Below are 19,163 nucleotides of genomic sequence, written 5' to 3'. Positions count from 1 at the left end.
AGATGAACCCACCAAAAGTCATTATACAAGCAAATTAACACACTTTACTAATCCACCCTAATTAACCACTAATTTACTATATATTTGTTTTCTACCCACCTATTTCTCTCTCATCTCACACATTTCACTCTTCTCTTCTCAAAAAAAAAAAACCCAAAAAATCCAAATAAATAAAAAACCCAAAAAATCCAAATAAATAAAAAAAACCCAAAAAATCCAAATAAATAAAAAAACCCAAAAAATCCAAATAAATCAAAAAATCCAAATAAATCAAAAAACCAAATAAATCATTCATTTCTCTCTTTCTCATTCACCACTACCCACCACTATCCCAACCGACACCACCCACCGCCCACATCCACCGCCACCTCCACCACCGCCGTAATTATATAAACTCGTTTTTTTTTTTTTTTTTTTTTTTTTTTGCGTCTCGGTTTATTTCGTCACTTTTTTTTTTTTTTTTTTTTTTTTTTTTTTTCGATTTCGTGTTTTAAATCTCGTTTTTTTTTGTGAGATACTTTTTTTCATCTAAGAGTTATACAGATTGTGACTAGAGTTATACATTGTATGTCTAGAGTTATACATTATATGCCTAGAGTTATACAAATTGTGACTAGAGTTTTACATCTTTTGACTAGAATTATAAATATTGTGACTAGAGTTATACATTAAATGCCTAGAGTTATACATTATATGCCTAGAGTTATACATCATATGCATAGAGTTATACATTATATGACTAAAGTTATACAATTTTGGACTAAAGTTTTACAAATATGGACTAAAGTTATACATATGAAGGACTAGAGTTATACAAAAATGGACTAAAGTTATACAACTATGGACTAAAGTTATACAAAAATATGGACTCAAATATATAATGGACCTTAGAGTTTTAGATTTGTTTTTTTTTTCAAATATAAATAGTGACAAAAATAGTGACTAGAGTTATACATTCAATAGTGACTAAAGTTTTTTTTGTGAGATACCTTTTTTCATCTAAGAGTTATACAGATTGTGACTAGAGTTATACATTGTATGTCTAGAGTTATACATTATATGCCTAGTTAGTTATCTGATTGTGACTAGAGTTTTACATCTTTTGACTAGAATTATAAATATTGTGACTAGAGTTATACATTAAAAGCCTAGAGTTATACATTATATGCCTAGAGTTATACATCATATGCATAGAGTTATACATTATATGACTAAAGTTATACAATTTAGTCCATTTTTGTATAACTTTGGTTCATTTTTGTATAACTTTGGTTCATTTTTGTATAACTTTAGTCCATTTTTTGTATAACTTTAGTCTATTTTTGTATAACTTTGGTCTATTTTTGTATAACTTTGGTTCATTTTTGTAAAACTTTGGTTCATTTTTGACTAACTTTAGTCCATTTTTTTATAACTTTGGTCAATTTTTGTATAACTTTGGTTCATTTTTGTATAACTTTGGTTCATTTTTGTATAACTTTAGTCCAATTTTTGTATAACTTTAGTCCATTTTTTGTATAACTTTAGTCTTTTTTTGTATAACTTTGGTCTATTTTTGTATAACTTTGGTTCATGTTTGTATAACTTTAGTTCATTTTTGTACAAATTTGGTATATTTTTGTATAACTTTAGTCCATAGTTGTATAACTTTAGTCCATAATTGTATAACTTTAGTCCATTTTTGTATAACTCTAGTCCTTCATATGTATAACTTTAGTCCATATTTGTAAAACTTTAGTCCAAAATTGTATAACTTTAGTCATATAATGTATAACTCTATGCATATGATGTATAACTCTAGGCATATAATGTATAACTCTAGGCATTTAATGTATAACTCTAGTCACAATATTTATAATTCTAGTCAAAAGATGTAAAACTCTAGTCACAATCTGTATAACTCTAGACATACAATGTATAACTCTAGGCATTTGATGTATAACTCTAGTCAAAAAAAAAATAACAACAAAAAAACAAAAAAAATAATATGAAAAATCTAAAACAAATCTAAAAATCTAAGGTCCATTATATATTTGAGTCCATATTTTTGTATAACTTTAGTCCATAGTTGTATAACTTTAGTCCATTTTTGTATAACTCTAGTCCTTCATATGTATAACTTTAGTCCATATTTGTAAAACTTTAGTCCAAAATTGTATAACTTTAGTCATATAATGTATAACTCTATGCATATAATGTATAACTCTAGGCATTTAATGTATAACTCTAGTCACAATATTTATAATTCTAGTCAAAAGATGTAAAACTCTAGTCACAATCTGTATAACTCTAGACATACAATGTATAACTCTAGGCATTTGATGTATAACTCTAGTCAAAAAAAAAAATAACAACAAAAAAACAAAAAAAATAATATGAAAAATCTAAAACAAATCTAAAAATCTAAAAACTAGATCTAAATAAATAACAACATAATAAGTAAATAACAAAAAAAAAAAAAAAAAAAAAACCAACAACCCAACCCAACCCGAAATCTGAAATAAACCAAATAACAATAAAAAAAAAAACCAAATTTAAATATCGTGTGTATAACTCTAATGCACGCAGTGTATAACTTTAATAGACAAGATGTATAACTTTAGTCTAAAAAATCAAATAACAATAACAACCAAATAAAAAATAAAAACAAAAACAAAATCAAACAAATTATTCAATAATAAAAATATCAAATAATAAAAATAAAACATCAAATAATAGTCCACTGATCATAGTCCTAATGTAAACAAAAATTGAAACAATAAAAAAGAAATCCAACAAAAATGACAACAAAAACCAACTGACAACAAAAATTGAAACGATGAAAAACGAATCCAACAAAAAAGACAACAAAAACCAACTGACAACAAAAATAAATCCAACAATGAAAAACAAAAACTAAAAACAAAACAATAGAAACAAAAATGAATCCAACACCATGAATGGTGCGTGCGGTTCAGATCCGGCCTTTTTGGCAGATCTGGACGAGGACGAAGACGGGAAAGGAGGGAGTCAGTCGGGGTGTCGGGTCGTGAATGGTGGTATCTGGGGTGGGGGGTAGGTGTGGGGTGGTTTCGGGTTAGAGAGGAGGGTGGCAGTCGGGTTGTCGGGTCGTTGTTGGTGTTGTTGCTGGTTGATTTCGGTGTTGTTGTTGGTTGATGTCGGTGGTGTTGTTGTTGGTTGTTGTTGTTGTGGTTGCGGTGGTGGGTCGGGTGTGGTGTCGGGTCGTTGTTGGTGTTGTTGCTAGTTGGTTTTGGGTTTTTTTTTTTTTTTTGTTTGTTTTTTTTTTTGTTTCAGTTTGGGTTTTTTTTTTTGTTTAGAGAGGGTGGGAAGAAAATGAGAGAGAAAGAGTGAATGTGAGAAATGAGAGAGGATGAGTGAATGAGGAAGTGAGTTGGGAGATTAGAATGATGGTAGAGTTATACACAATTAGGTAGAGTTATACACAATTAGGGAAGGAGATTAGGGAGGGAGAATTGTGACCCTTCAATGAGATGTAATCTCATCCCTCCATCCCTTCCATCCAAGGGCTCTTATAAGGACTTAGGGCCTTATATGATAAGAGGACCTTATAAGAACCCTTCTCTATATATATATATATATATATATATATATATATTGATTTTTAATAAATCAAAGTTCCAGGAGCATCGAATGTTTCTGGCGCTACTAGCTTCAGTCAATAAGACCAAAATACACTCTTAAGTTCACCAAAATCCAGTCAGTAGTGGGCCAGAAAGCCAACCCCTCTAGTGCTTATGGAATTGATTGAAGTGAAAACTAGGCTCACGAGGATCGTTTCTGGTGCTACTAGCTTCAGGCATCAGTTGATGCATATATGGTTCAGTCACCGAGTCGTGCTGGTTCTCTAAGTACGAACTTAAATGCTTGAGAAATCAATAAAAAGGCAGGAAGTCGTGTATTATAGAACACATATCGCATCAATAAAGTAATGGCTACTCTGTCAGCAGAACCAAACATGACCAGCTTGTGTTGACATAGAATATCTGTCACCTCACAAGGGAAGTAATAAGGGATCAAAGATACATACATATGCCAATTATCCACATTTATGTACGAATAGCAGCACTTAAGTAAATAATTTTGCATGTAGGGAGAGTTCTATGGTAAACCTAGTAGATCAAGATACTAAATTCCATATATTTGGCATAAAAGTGTATGATATAATCATAATCCATTGCTTTTTAGGTATATCACACAAAAAAAATCTGTATAACTTAATCAAACAAACAATTAACCTTTGTGTGCATGACCTCTACATTTCTTACGGTTTGTTGAAAATGAAACTAGCCAACTAGAAACCTCATAATCCATGCAGCATGAATAACAGCACATTCATATTTTTGGTTAGTCTCAAATATCTACAACAAAAAAAAAAGAGTTAATAACACAATTGTTATAGAAATACTTGGTAGAGTAGAGCAATAAGGACCCAATAATGAAATTATTTATTATTATAACACATGAACAATTATTATAACATGTATATAGTGTCACTATAACATAAGAACAAAACTAGAGTCGGAGAGATGGAGATGTTGAAATCTAACTAGATGCTTTTAAATAGCTAATTGTCATTTTTAGATCTATAGAAAACAAAAACCGTTTACCATGAAGTCGAGACGGAATCTTAATTTTGTTTTACGGAACACGTTAGGTACCCATATCTAACACGTAAGTTGGTCACACACCTACAAACAAGTAAGCAACTGCTCAAGTGACAAAAAGGGATAATTAAGTACTCCCTCTCGCCGGTGGATACCAAAGACTAGTTCATCTACTCTCTACTCATCTCTGAATTCATCTGTTTGTTTAACATTCTTATATCATTACAATAACAAACTTAAACCATTATAATAACACACATATAACATTAGAGAAACAGAACACCATTCTTCCATTATCGCAATTCATCATTGAGTAACACACTTATTTCGTTACAATAACACACTTAAACCATTATACTAACACACATATATCATTAGAGTAGCGGAGAGAGTTACGATTCGCTAAACGAAAGCCTTGTTGGATGAAGTAATCGGAAATGACAAATGATTATTATCGTGAGAAATGTGTACGGATTATTTTTGTACTTAGTAGTTATGTAGGGAGTAAACAAAATCGAAGTGAAATAAGAAAATATTGTATAATACATATACGCATATTATTATCGCTTTCTCCTTGCTTAATTGCGTTATCACTCTGAATCATATTCCAAGTTGAAAATCATCAAGCAAGAAAGCAAGAATTGAGAAGAAACACAATAATAAGTTAGTATTAAAATTAATCAATTCAAGCTAAACCTAGAATTGCAGAAACCTTACAAATTGTTCGAATTGAATAAGAAGAATCACGAATTTGTTTTCATAAAGCGAATTAATTAAACTAAAAATAAGGAATTCACAAAAGAAATTGAAAAACTGTAAAGCACGTCGAAATTAGGGTTTCAGAAAATAGGTACCGATTGAAACGAAACGCTGTAGAGATTAGGACGAAACCTAGAGAATCGTACAACGCGCGAATCGAAAGTATGATTCGATTAAAGCAAAACTGAAGATGAATTGCGATTGTAGAAAAAAGTGCAGAAAATACCTAAATCGAAAGGAATCACACAAACGACTGTAGATGACGATGAAGATCAGCTTAAGCAGCGCCTGTACACAAATAAAACAGGAAATCGTTTAAGAACAGTAAGAGTAATCGAAAAAGGAGAAGCAGAAAAATTGAAGATGAAAAAGAAGAACTAAACAAAAATTGAAGATTATAAAGAGGATTCACCGGAAAATTGAAGAGCAACGTAAAGATTATGAGCAAGCTGAATAAAGAGGGAGTAAATGGAAGACAGAAATAAGAGAGTTTTCTGAATTATGAATGAAGTTATGAAAGATAGCGGGTTTATATAGCTTATAATTACAATCTAAATCCTAGATTAAATCTGAGCCATCCGATTGAGATGATCAAACGGCTAGGAATGATAGGACGGACTCACCCTAAAAAGGTAGACTCAATAGATCCTAACTCTATATATATACATATATATATATATATATATATATATATATATATATATATATATATATATATATATATAGTAATAAGATCATCTAAGTCCACCTCTTACATTTGAGTCCATAAGTCTCATTGTGAGCCTTTGGATCTTGGAAATGGAGGGCTTAGATGAGAACCAAAAAATTAAGGTTAATGCTCTAATTTGTCCATCTCCCTCTAATTTTCTCATTAACTACATTAATCCTCCTCATCTTTCTTTCACCAACTCATTATCACATCTCCTCATTCTCTCTCTATATCTCACTTCTCCATATTCTCTCCAAAAAAACCAAGAAAAAAAAAACCCAAAAAACCAAACAAATAAAAAACCCAAAAAATCCAAATAAATCATTTACTCATCTTTTCCTCATTCACCATCCACCTACCACCACCCACCGGAAACCACCACAGTCGCCAATCGCCGCCGCCGCCGCCACCACCACCGCCGTCGCCGCCGCCTCCCCGGCGTCATTTTTTTTTTTTTTTTTTTTTTTTTTTTTTAACTTGATGTTTGGGTATTCTTTTTATTTTTTTGGTTGTTTTTTTCTCCTTATATCGTCTTGCTATATTATATTGTTTTAAATTTGTGAGATTTTTTTTATTTTAATCTTAGATCTACTAATATAGAGCAATGACCCGTTTTTTTTTTTTTCAATTTTGATGTTTTGGTCTTTTTTTTTATAATTGCCAAATTTCGTATTTAAAATTTTCTTTTGGTATTGTGTGATTTAAGATCTATTAAAATTATTTTATTGGTTAAAAATTACACTTTTTTTCGTTAAAATTACACTTTTTTCCGTTAAAATTACACTTTTTTCCGTTAAAATTACACTTTTTTGGGTTAAAATCACAGTTTTTTCCTTGTTAAAAATACACTTTTTTCCGTTAAAATACACTTTGTGTTAAAATTACACTTTGGACTAAAATTACTTTGTTGATATCACTTTGTTAATTTTGTAATTTTCTTGTTGATATCACTTTGTTAATATCCGTCTTGTTATATATATTTGCCAAATTTCGTATTTAAAATTTTCATTTGGTATTGTGTGATTTAGGATCCATTAAAATTACTTTATCAGTTAAAATTACACTTTTTTTCGTTAAAATTACACTTTTTTCCGTTAAAATTACACTTTTTTCCGTTAAAATTACACTTTTTTTGGGTTAAAATCACGCTTTTTTTTAAAATTACACTTTTTTCCTTTAAAATTACACTTGTCTTCATTAAAGTTACATTTATTTCTACTAAGGTTATCTTCTCAATGACTAAAGTTACGCTTTTGGACTAAAGTTAGAACAATTTGGACTGAAATTACAGAAATTTGGACTAAAATTACACAAATTTGGACTAAAATTACACAATTTGGACTAAAATTACACAATTTGGACTAAAGATACACAAATTTGGACTATAGTTATACATTTGGATTAAAATTACACTTTTATGGACTAAAATTACACTTCCGTGGACTAAAATTACACTTTTGTAGACTAAATTTATACATTTGTGGATTAAAGTTACACATTTGTAGACTAAAATTACACTTTTTCGGACTAAAATTACACTTTTGTGGACTAAAATTACACTCATAAAATGATAAAAGATAGACACACTATCAATTTACTAAGTTACACTTTAGTGGACAATGATTGGAATTGCACAATCTAAATGACTCAAAATAAATGAATTGTATAACTTTAGTTCTAATTGTGTAATTTTACTCTAAATTTAGTCGTAAATAGTGTATTATTAGTTCAAAATTATTCGTAAATAGTGTATTTTCAGTCCAAAAATGTATTTATAGTCCCAAATTGTATAATTTTAGTCCAAATTTAGTTGTAAATATTGTATTCAATTTAGTCGTAAACTCCATTAGTTCGTCCAAATAGTCCAAGTAGTCCAAATTAGTTAGTCCATATTGTCCAAATTGTCCAAATTAGTTAGTCCAAATAGTCCAAATAGTCCAAATTAGTTAGTCCATATTGTCCAAATTGTCCAAATTAGTTAGTCCAAATTGTCCAAATAGTCCAAATTAGTCTGCCTAACTTTAGTCCAAGAGTGTAACTTTAGTCATTAATAGAGATAAGTGTAATTTTAACCGGAAAAAGTATAATTTTAACCGACAAAAGTGTAATTTTAAAGTAGAAAAGTGTAATTTTAAAGGAAAAAAATGTAATTCCAACAAGAAAAAGTGTAATTTTAACATGAAAAAGTGTCATTGTAACAGAATTGAGTGTAATTTTAATATAAAAAGTGTAATTGTAACAAAAAAAGTGTAATTGTAAGAAGAAAAAGTGTAATTGTGACAGAAAAAGTGTAATTCCAACAAGAAAAAGTGTAATTTTAACATGAAAAAGTGTAATTGTAACAGAATTGAGTGTAATTTTAACATAAAAAGTGTAATTGTAACAAAAAAAAATGTAATTATAAGAAGAAAAAGTGTAATTGTGACAAGAAAAAGTGTAATTTTAACAGGAAAAAGTGTAATTGTAACAAAAAAAAAGTGTAATTCCAACAAGAAAAAGTGTAATTGTAATAGAAAAAAGTGTAATTTTAATATACTAACAAGACGGATATTAACAAGGCGTGATTTGTAAAATATAAAATAAGACAATATAATAATAAGACGAGATTTTAAATAACAAATCTGAAAAAATATAGTCCGTATAACCTAGCAAAAAAATCAACAATACTAGATCTAAAATAATAAATTGAAAAACCGAAAAAAATAGATGAGATTTTAAAAACCGAAAAAATATCGAAATTATTATAACATTACACGAGTAATAATTATCAACAATACTCAAAACAACCAAAACATTATAACAACCAAAACAGATCGATATTAGATCTAAAATAAAAACCAACAATATTAGATCTAAAATAATATAAAACCGAAATAAAAAAAAATAAAAATATTAGATCTGAAATCTAAAATTGAAAAAAAAAACGAAAAAAAAATACCAAGAAAAAAATACACCAAAAACCGAAATTAAAATACCAAGAGAAAAAAAAAAACGAAATACAAATACCAAGAAAAAAATACACCAAAAACCGAAATAAAAATACTAAGAGAAAAAAACAGAAATAAAAATACCAAGAAAAGAAAACCCAAAAAATTGAAATCTCACAGATCTGCATAATTTGAAACAAAAAAAAATGAGGGCGGTGAGTGAGGGGTGGGCAGCAGGGGAAGGCGGTGAGTGAGGGGTGTGAGAGGAGGGACGGCAGGAGGTGTGAGAGGAGGGACGGAGGTTGTGGCGGCAGAAGGTGTGAGAGGAGGAACGGAGGTGAGGGCGGTGAGCAGGCGAGCGTGGGCTGTGGGAGTGTGGCGGTGGCCTTGGCGGTGTGGTGACCGTGTGGTGTGGTGGTTTGGGTGGTGCGTGTGGAGCTCTGGTAGGTGGCCGTGGGGTGGAGGGCGTGGGTGGAGGAGGAGGAAGAGTGATTGGTGGAGGGTGGCCGTGGGTGGAGGGTGGCGGGTGGCGGGCTGGTTGTTGGGTTGGGAAGAAGTGGTGGGGTGGTTGGGTTGGTGAACCGGGTGAGGATGAGAGTTGGGTTTTTTGAGTTGGGTTTTTTTTTTTTTTGGTTTTTATTTTGTTGGGAATTTTGGAGGGTATGTGGTGTAGAGAGAAATTTGGAGGTGGATAATGAGAGGAGGATATTAGGATAGGTGAGTGTTTAAGGAAGGTTGAAGGATTAAGGAAGGTAATTAGACTAGATTGATTTGTGGCCATCCATTGAGATGTAATCTCATCCCTTCATTCCTCCATCCAAGAAATTTTTTATAAGGACTTAGGTGACTCAAAAGTTATGAAGACTTAGAAGTTAACTTATCACTATATATATATATATATATATATATATATATATATATATATATATATATATATATATATATATATATATATATATATATATAATAATCAGTCAAGATCCGGTGAAACGATGTTCGGTGAGAATCTAACACTAACCATTGGATTAAAAAGAAATCCACGGTCCAAACTAACCTCACACAAACATAATCATAAATTACCCAAAAAAAAAAACTCATCGTCATTCTGTATGCCACATCAATACTTTCCACCATTGCCATTCGATGTCGTTGCCCACCACCAGCAGACGTCGTCACCTACCTTATACAGCCAAACGCCGCACCTTCCCCGACCACCTTGACGCCGTCGCACCACCATGACGCACCCAGGATGAAATTTTGTTTGTTGTGTATAACTTGGTTGGTGGACCTAATGATATTTTTTGAGATGAAACTGTAGATAACCTTTGGTAATTTCGCATTGGTAAATGAGGTTGGTTTCAATTTTGGTTGTATTTTGAGATTAGTGGTGTTTGATTATATGGATGATAGTTTTGGTTGGCTGTGTTTTTGGGGATACTGGTTTCAATTTGCTTTTGGGTTTTTGCATTTTGGCACTGACAGTGATGGCTTTGTTGCTGTTTATTTTTCTGGTTATTGATTATTAGTGCACTCATTTACAGTAGTTGATTCTAAGTTCATTGCAACGCCGGCGAATCACTACAAACATCCCCGACACAATTTATGGTTCACGAAATTAATGTATCTGCTTTTTATATTGATGTATCTCAAGCCAATTTTGATGTATCTCATGACTAATTGTGTGTATCTATGTTAAACTACATTAAAATAGTGGCTAGATACATCAAAGATTAGTGTACATACGTTCAAAATTAGTGTAGATTTCTGCCAATTTTAATTAATAAATTTTCTAATCTGATGAGTTTCCAGACCTCTAATTTGAATGCAATTTGGTTGAAACAATACCTGGATCAAATTGGCGATGATTCGGTTGAACATCGATGATTAAAGAAGTCATCACTTCGTCGTGGTTTGAGTGGTCGGGGGAGGCGCTGGCGTTGGAAGGGGGTGCATGGTCAGCTTAATAGTTGAGTTAGGGTGGCCGGCGTCGGTATATTTCGAGGATGACGCTGATTGGGTCGCCGGAGATAGATCGACAGTGACAAGGGTGTGGTAGTGTTTGGCGGCAGGTAAGGTGCGGTGGTTGCGTGGTCGACGCCGGCATTGGAGGTGGTCAACGACGACAATTTACCGGCGTAAGAGGTTCACTGTTTGGGTGTAGTGCGTGAATAATTTAATTGGGCACATTATATGGAGTATAAGTTAGGAGGGGAGTCAGTTAGATTAATGGGACACGTGATATATTCTATAACTTAATGCGTTCTCACCGTTCTTACCGAGTGATCGTTCTCACCGGATCCTAAATCTATATAATCGTAGAAATCCAACAATCACAAATTCACAATAGTCTTCTCCACATGATCTTCACCTTAATTCTTTTGGGTCTTTTTATTGTGTTTTTTTTCTTGGAATAATAATAATGGAAATATATGAGCAATAATAGTTAGTTACATATATTTACGTTTGTTTGTAGAAAGTATTACATATATTTGAATGTTTTGCATTGACGTACTAATGACGATTACCCTTATAAACCTCTGTCGTGAATTTTATGAAAATTAATTTTATTTTATGTTTCTATCATTAGATTCATTATGCATGTTGCATCTCGAGTCCGATTATATTTTTGCATGTAAACAATACCTTTTTCCAAATATCTGTATATGTATTAGTCCCTCCAATCATATATATATATATATATATAGGGTCGGGGTCACGTACGAACTATAGTTCGGTGCGAACCGTACGAACTGAATAGTAACCTTTGGATTAAGTCAAAACGAAAAGTCCTCGTTATTTCTTAACCAATTTATGACCACTCTCTTTCCGTCTTTTCTATCCTGCCCTTCCCACTCAACAGTCACATACTCACCGATGCTTACGCCGCCTGCTATCGGCACCACCACCACCAACCACCCGCGGCTATCTACTCCACCGGCGACACCGACCACCATAATAGTCGATTAGATTTCTTCTTCTACCCCTTTTTACCTTCAAATCTCACTGCCATCGTTCATATCGTCGGCGATGCTGAGTACCGCTACACTCGCCTCCTCTGAGCTTTAACGTCCTACATATAGTCGGGCTCTGGTGACCCAGATCTGATCAACCACCGGTTCCGAGCCATTTGAAACTCCCTTTCCCTCGACGATGATTTTTGCGGGGTTAGATGGTGTTATGGGTGTCACAACGAGCGTATGTTGTAGTTGACAGTGACATTATTGGATCGATTGTGAGCATAGATGCAAGAGTATCACATTTTGTTTTGGGTTCGATTTAGGGGACATTAATGGGTGACATTATTGGCTCGATTATGGGTGTTGCACGATTGTGATTGTTTCGAGTGGTGGTTAGCCCGATTCATGGACGGCGGTGAGTAAGGTGAGATCTGTGACCTGTTCGCTAGCTATTTCTTGTGAAGGGGCCCACCTCACCATTCTCCTTCCGGTCTCCCCACAGTTGAGGGGTATGGAATGGCCTTCCTCGGCATGCTGTTGTCAAAGAGGCTGATATTCATATCCTCTTGAATTTACGAAACAACATATCTCGTAACTGAGGTTATGAGTGCACTTATACGGCTCAGTTAAGTTATGACAAAACTTGTTTGGTCCATCATCTGAGTTGGTGAATATATACCAGTGAACTTTATCAATGAGGATTGTTTTTTATCTGATTTGCGTGAATGTTAGTGTGAATTGTTCTCTTGCTATTTATTGTGAAGGACCCTACCTAATGACTCCCCTTCTGAGGGATAGGGAATGGCCTTCCTCGTGAAGCTGCTGTAAAAGAGGTTGATATTCTTCCTCATGAATTTACTGAACAACATATCTCGGAAATGATTCATTCAACTTGGGCTTAGCACTGGTCATTATCACTGAGGTTATGGATTAATTCTTCACAATAGCGTACCTAGCTTGTTACTGATGTGTGTCTGTGAGGTAAATGATTGAATCTGCAAACTGCTAGATATGTGTATCTAGGCCAAAGCGAAAGAAGTATATATAGGCTTTGCGTAAATGTGTATATAAACGAGGTAAAAAAGCATGATCAAAGAATCTAAAAGTGAAGTGTATAACTTAACAAAGATGTGATCAGTGAGGCGAAAAAGTGTCTGTGATTATAAGAGATGTATATCAGTAAGGTAAAAGAGTGATCTAATTTGATAGAGATGTGTGTACATGAAGATAAACGTGTGTCAGGCAGAAAGAGATGTGTATCAGCGAGTTAGAGGAGTGTATCTAGCTTATCGATCTAGCAATGTAAGCCACCGTATGTAAGCCACCGTACTACAATGAAGTGCATTTCCGTATGCAAAAGCCAGAAAATCATCTCTTTTGACTTTTTCCCTATGCAAGCAAGAAACTCGATCCACTGATTTCAAAACACTAATATTACCATGTAACTCTGTAAGACACCCTCTGCAAAGAAAAAAATGTTTTTTTTTGGTGCTGGCAAAGAAAAAAATGTAAAATGTGGTTGTTCACATATGAAAATGAAAAGTACCCGTTCTAAATACATTTTTTGTTTCTGACTTTCTGCTTGTACAACATTCCTATCTACTTATTTAATCAATAAGTCCTTTCAAAAAAAAAAAAAAAATCAATAAGTTTGCATTGAACCAGCTTTAATTAAATTTGAACAAATAAAATGAAAGTACTCAGACATTTATCCAAGAACAGTAACTTATGTATCTACAATACTAATTAGTGTATCCAGGCCCACCAACCACCACCACCATCACCACACCGCCCACCACTGTGCACCACCGTACCATCGCCCACCGCCCACCACCATTATCACAAGCACCACCACTCACTCCTGCCGCCTTCTGAAAACAACGCTGCCACCCCAGTCCCTCTTACCGACGTCACACCAATACCGGTGATCACACCACACTCTCACCTTTACCATCACCACAACCACCATATCCTCTTTCGACCATCAATGCCCCACCAAATATGCTATCAAAGAGCCAAATCGACATCGACAATCGGAATTTAATGGGGAAATGGATATTACCAAATGTCGGAAATTATTTGGAAATTATTTTAATGGGGAAATGCCCCACCAAATATGCTATCAAAGAATGACCAAGGAAACGGACATCACCAAATGTCGGAAATGGCGCTGCCTTCACACCACCACCAATCTGCCTCCTCGCCACCCAACTCCGGCAAGCCGTCACCCCTATTATATTAACCACCCAACTCTGATGGTCAAAACATCTTCAGAGGCTAGGTTGTCAAAGGAGTGTCGGTCTCGACGGTGAGATCCTCAGCTACCAGAGATTGCATATTGGAAGATAGATGGTCGCAGTGAGGTTATCGGCGTTTTCTGGATCTGATTTGTGGTTAAAAAAAAGGCGAACAGAGGTCTGTGTGTGGAACTCAGACGGAAAGGATGGGAATAATTAATGTCAGGGAAGGTATAGAATATAGGTGATGGGAGAGAATGTCAGCGCGTGTGTTTGTGTAATTCTGTTTTGGTTTTTTAAATCAGTTCGTACGGTTCGCACCGAACTTTAAGTTCGCACGAGATCCTATTTCTATATATATATATATATATATAGAGGTGGGATCAGGTGAGAACGAACACTCGGTGCAAACGGTGAGAACGAACTACAACCAATGGATTCACTGAAATCGTACGGCTGATTCTTTCTGTCAAGTCATACTTCCTCTGACTTTTTCCGCCAAAATCAGAATTTGACACAAAAAAAAAAAAAAAAAAAAAAAAAAAAAAAAAAAAAAAAAAAAAAAAAATTGCGATTATCCATCAATTCAGCCAGAAATTCAACGAAAAATTATTCAATTGACCAACATATTTCACGAATTGATGTAAGTATCGTTGAATCTATGTATTGTTATCACATATTTGAGGAATTTATAGGTCAATTTGTAATTTTGTTGTGTCGATTTTTAGGGTTTTGATGGAAATCGAAGAATGCGATGTCTTGGTTGATCCTACTAATTCAATTGTTCCAGCTGATAACAATGAACTCGGGCATGTATCTTAGAATTGGGACGGATACCTTTAATTGGGTATAGGTATGTCTATTTTTAGGGTTTGAATTATTCAAGGCTGTTTTAGGGTGTATTATTATTATTGATGTTAGTTGTTGTATCTAGTGTATTAATTGGTGTGAATGTTTGCTACATTAGTCAGATGATACATGGTGTTTACGGTTTTCTGCTTGTGTGTGTCGAAATAGTCCTACTGCTTCTGAGTTTTGATTGCCGTATCTAGAATTATAATTGATGTGTTTCCGGTGTCAGATTGTGTACCTGATAGTGACTTCAGGATAGTGTTTGTTTAAGACTGAAAAAGATGTACATGGGTATCAAATAGATGTTAATGAGTAATAACTACTATTGTATATGATAGCAAGGTTAACTTTAGAGTCATTCTGAAAACCTAATGGATATCAAGATTTGATATGCGTACCTGGTAATATAATTGATGCGTCTCTGATTTCAGATTGCGTAACTGTTAATCCCTCTTAGTTACACCACTGGATACATGCATTCATCATTATACTTTCTGGGTTTTCCAAATTTTATGAGTTAATTCCGCAGAGAGTTACTGAAATGAACAAAAAGAATAGATTTTTAGCTGTTTCTGAACTGAATGAGCAACACACAATTCTAACATGGTTGGGAAGCAATTTCAATGGGGAATATGGAAATGCACTATCTTGTTGAAAGTTCACATAAGATTCAAGATCGGGGTGTCTTAATTGTGTTCAGTTAGTTTGTCTTAACTTCATGAGTTGATTATCTGCTAAGTTTTCAATATAATGCAACATAAAGTCTGATATGATTACTAGATAAACAAATAGGTTCATTGGTTTAGAAAATTTGTTCGCGTTTTCGATTTGTTAAGGTTTCCATTGATTCATGTACTAATATAACATATGATATCACATATTTGCAGACTCACCGTAAATCCCTCACAACTCCAAAGAAAGGATACTGTTTGTGCACCACATTTGAAGCCTACCGTGGGAACGATTTTGAAAACGGATGAGGGAATGCAATTCTACAAAACTTATGCTGCCAATGCTGGGTTTAAAATGAGAAAGTCGACCCAAAGAATGGTAGGTGGGGTGGTGATGACGAAATACTGTGTATGTAGCAAGGCAGGTGAGAGTAAACCTAAGGGAAAGGTGAAAAAAAGGCAGAGAACTAGAATTTTGTGCAATGCAAAGATTTTTTTCAAGAGGAATGACAAAGGGAAATATGTTATTGTCGACTTTCACGAAGGTCACACACACCTTCTGACTACCCCAAACACAATAGTACATTTGCCGGAGTCAAGGGAACTAACGCTAGTACACAAGGCTATGATTGTAGAGAATTCCAAGGTTAATAAAGGTCCCGTACAAAGTTTCAGAATGTTTAAGGAATATGTAAAGGGATACAGAAATGTGGGAGCATCACTAGAAGATTTCAAGAATTTTTGGAGGGATGTGAAACAGTTTATAAAGGGTTACGATGCTCAAATGATGATCGAAAATTTCATGCATAAGAAAGCCATGTGTCCCTCTTTCTACTTTGATTTTGACGTTGACGATAAAGGACGACTTTCTAGAGTTATTTGGGCTGACCCTATATCAATCAAAAATTACAATCTGTTCGGTGACATGACATCGTTCGACACAACCTTCAACATGAACACATATAAGATGATTTTTGCTCCTTTTACGGGGGTTGACAATCATAAAAAATGTGTGACGTTTGCAGGGGGGCTTCTAAGAAATGAGTCTGATGACGGTTTTGCATGGCTTTTTGATTCTTTCCTGACCGCAATGGGTGGGAAGTACCCTAGGTGCATCATTCTTCGACCAAGATGCCGGCATAAAGGCAGGGGTTAAAAAAGTATTCAAGGACAAAACTCATCATAGGTATTGTATGTGGCACATTATGAAGAAACTACCTGATAAGATCGGCTCTACACTTTATAGGGAAACGAATTTTATGAAAGATCTATGTGCGTGTGTATGGGCAGAAGACATTGAGCCGGCTGAATTTGAGGAACGGTGGTGTTCAGTTATATCTTCCTACGGGCTAACCGAACATGAATGGCTGTCTTCGATGTTTGACATGAGAGCTTCCTGGATCCGTATTTTAAATCTGTTTTTAGGTGGACTAATGAGGACCACATCTAGATCTGAGTCCGAAAATAGCTTTTTCGGAAATTTCATGAATCCAAACTTAACTTTGGTGGAGTTTCTTATGAGATTTGAAAGTGCTATGGACGCTCAAAGGTGGAAACAGTCCAAATTAATTGCCGATTCAAAAAACTCTTTCCCTAGTCTAGAAACACCTCATCCTTTGGAGAAGCACGCTCTCGTGTTTTACACTCAGGTCATATTTTTGAATTTCAGGTCGAGTGGAACGCTGCTGTTTTACTTGTGGTGTTAAGGTTTTAGGGGGTAATACGTCCGACAACATTCCCATCCATGATCGTGAGAGAAATAAGGTATATTATGTTGGGTTTATTCCTGATGGAGTGAAATTAAGCTGCTCATGCAAGAAATTTGAGAGGCATGGTCTCCTGTGCCGACATGCTCTCTATGTGTTGAAGGAACAAGGATTTGAAAAAATTCCCAACCATTTTTTGCTAAGTAGATGGAGCAAATTGGCTCTATATCAGCCACTTTGTGGTAATTTGCCCGAGACTTTGAATGAAGATTGCAGTGCTTTAGAGGTTCAGAAAATCAAGCTTGGCGAGCCTATGGTCCGAATTATTCTCTGTGTGACAATAGCGAACGAAGAAGCGGAGTGTATCGATGAGTTAATGGACCTACTTAAGAGTTTCAAGGACAAGATGATCTTAGAAATTAGCCCGTCTGAATGTAGTAGTGGTGTCACGGGTGAAAAGACCAGAAACAAAAATAAAGAGCTTGAGATGTTGTTAGGTACAAAGATACCGACTGAAGTTACGGTTTTAAATCCTATTCAATCAAAGACTAAGGGGTCTGGAAAACGATTGGTATCCCAAAAGGATAAAGCTGTGCAAGAACATAAGAAAGCGCCGAGAAAATGTAATGCTTGTGGTGAATTGGGATTCCATGATAGTCGGAATTGCCCCGGGAAAGCATGAAATTAGCCCGTCTGATCAGGTAAAATACTAATTTTGGTAAACAAGTTGGGAACATACAATTCTGTCTCTGAATATGATTACAATTTTAGCTTTAAATTTGTAAGGCTTTGATGCAGGTTTGAGAGATTGAAGGGAGAACAAACAGGTATTGCAGTCAAAAAAAGAAGAAATATAAAGATTAAAGTAATCAAGAGGAAGGAATGTACACACAGTGAAATACCATAGTTACGCCTCTTTTGTTCGTGAATTGACGTAAGTCAACTGGTGTAACTACAAAAATTTTATATGGATCAAACATCTTTTGTCACAGATTTATGAACACTATAATTTTGGAACGGCTCAAACCGTATTTTATTTTTAAGATGTAACTCCGACTCGTATTCTTGACAATACAATAATAATGATTGTCAATGTTTGTTTTACGTATCTTGGTATAAAATTGATGCATGTCAGATTTGAGATGGTGTACTTTTATGAAAATATCATCAAAAAAAAAAAAAAAAAAAAAAGGTCATTATGTAAATTGCCCTGTAAGACCATGGTTGAAGACATGTACGGTAGTAATATTAATTCTCGTATACGTGGTGAAATCAACCGTCATATATTTATGAACACAAAAACGGCCCAAACCATATCTTAATTAAAAGGTGTAACACCGACTCGTAATTAGTCAATAAAATACTAATGTTTGATGTGTATAATGTATTAAGATGGCGTGCTTTCATGAAAATAACATCGGTTGATTTCACCACGTATTCAAAAAAAAAAAAAATTATGTAAATTGCCCACGTCAGACCATGGTTGAAGACATGTACGGTAGTAATACTAATTTTCGAAAACGTGGAGAATTCAACCGTCTTAACATTTTTGGGATCTTATAACAATTTGGTGGTGACATTGTAATTGTGAAAACATTTTACTAATGAACAGCCAGATATTATTTTTGAGAAAATATTGTACTTGAGTGTAAAAGTGATTTTGATGAATCTGGAAATATAATTGATGTGTCTCCGTTGTTAGATGGCGTAACTATGCACG

General features: G+C 34.2%; 2 protein-coding genes across 2 annotated transcripts; both read left to right on the top strand.

Annotated features, from left to right (window-relative positions):
- Positions 1–14,326: 14,326 nt before the first annotated feature.
- Positions 14,327–16,893, top strand: LOC141630206 (protein FAR1-RELATED SEQUENCE 5-like). Its single transcript, XM_074443064.1, has 4 exons — positions 14,327–14,370; positions 14,943–15,023; positions 15,267–15,326; positions 15,954–16,893. The coding sequence occupies exons 1-4, from the start codon at positions 14,327–14,329 to the stop codon at positions 16,891–16,893; spliced, it is 1,125 nt and encodes a 374-aa protein (XP_074299165.1).
- A 49-nt stretch (positions 16,894–16,942) lies between these two features.
- Positions 16,943–18,125, top strand: LOC141630205 (protein FAR-RED IMPAIRED RESPONSE 1-like). The gene is made up of 2 exons (XM_074443063.1): positions 16,943–17,141; positions 17,407–18,125. Exons 1-2 carry the CDS (start codon positions 16,943–16,945, stop codon positions 18,123–18,125), a joined length of 918 nt encoding a protein of 305 aa, XP_074299164.1.
- The last annotated feature ends 1,038 nt before the right edge of the window (positions 18,126–19,163 follow it).

Source organism: Silene latifolia, chromosome Y (genome assembly GCF_048544455.1).
Source record: "Silene latifolia isolate original U9 population chromosome Y, ASM4854445v1, whole genome shotgun sequence".
NCBI classification, from domain to species: Eukaryota; Viridiplantae; Streptophyta; class Magnoliopsida; order Caryophyllales; family Caryophyllaceae; genus Silene; species Silene latifolia.
Note: the sequence above shows the minus strand (reverse complement) of the source record. Positions and strands in the feature narration are given on the sequence as shown.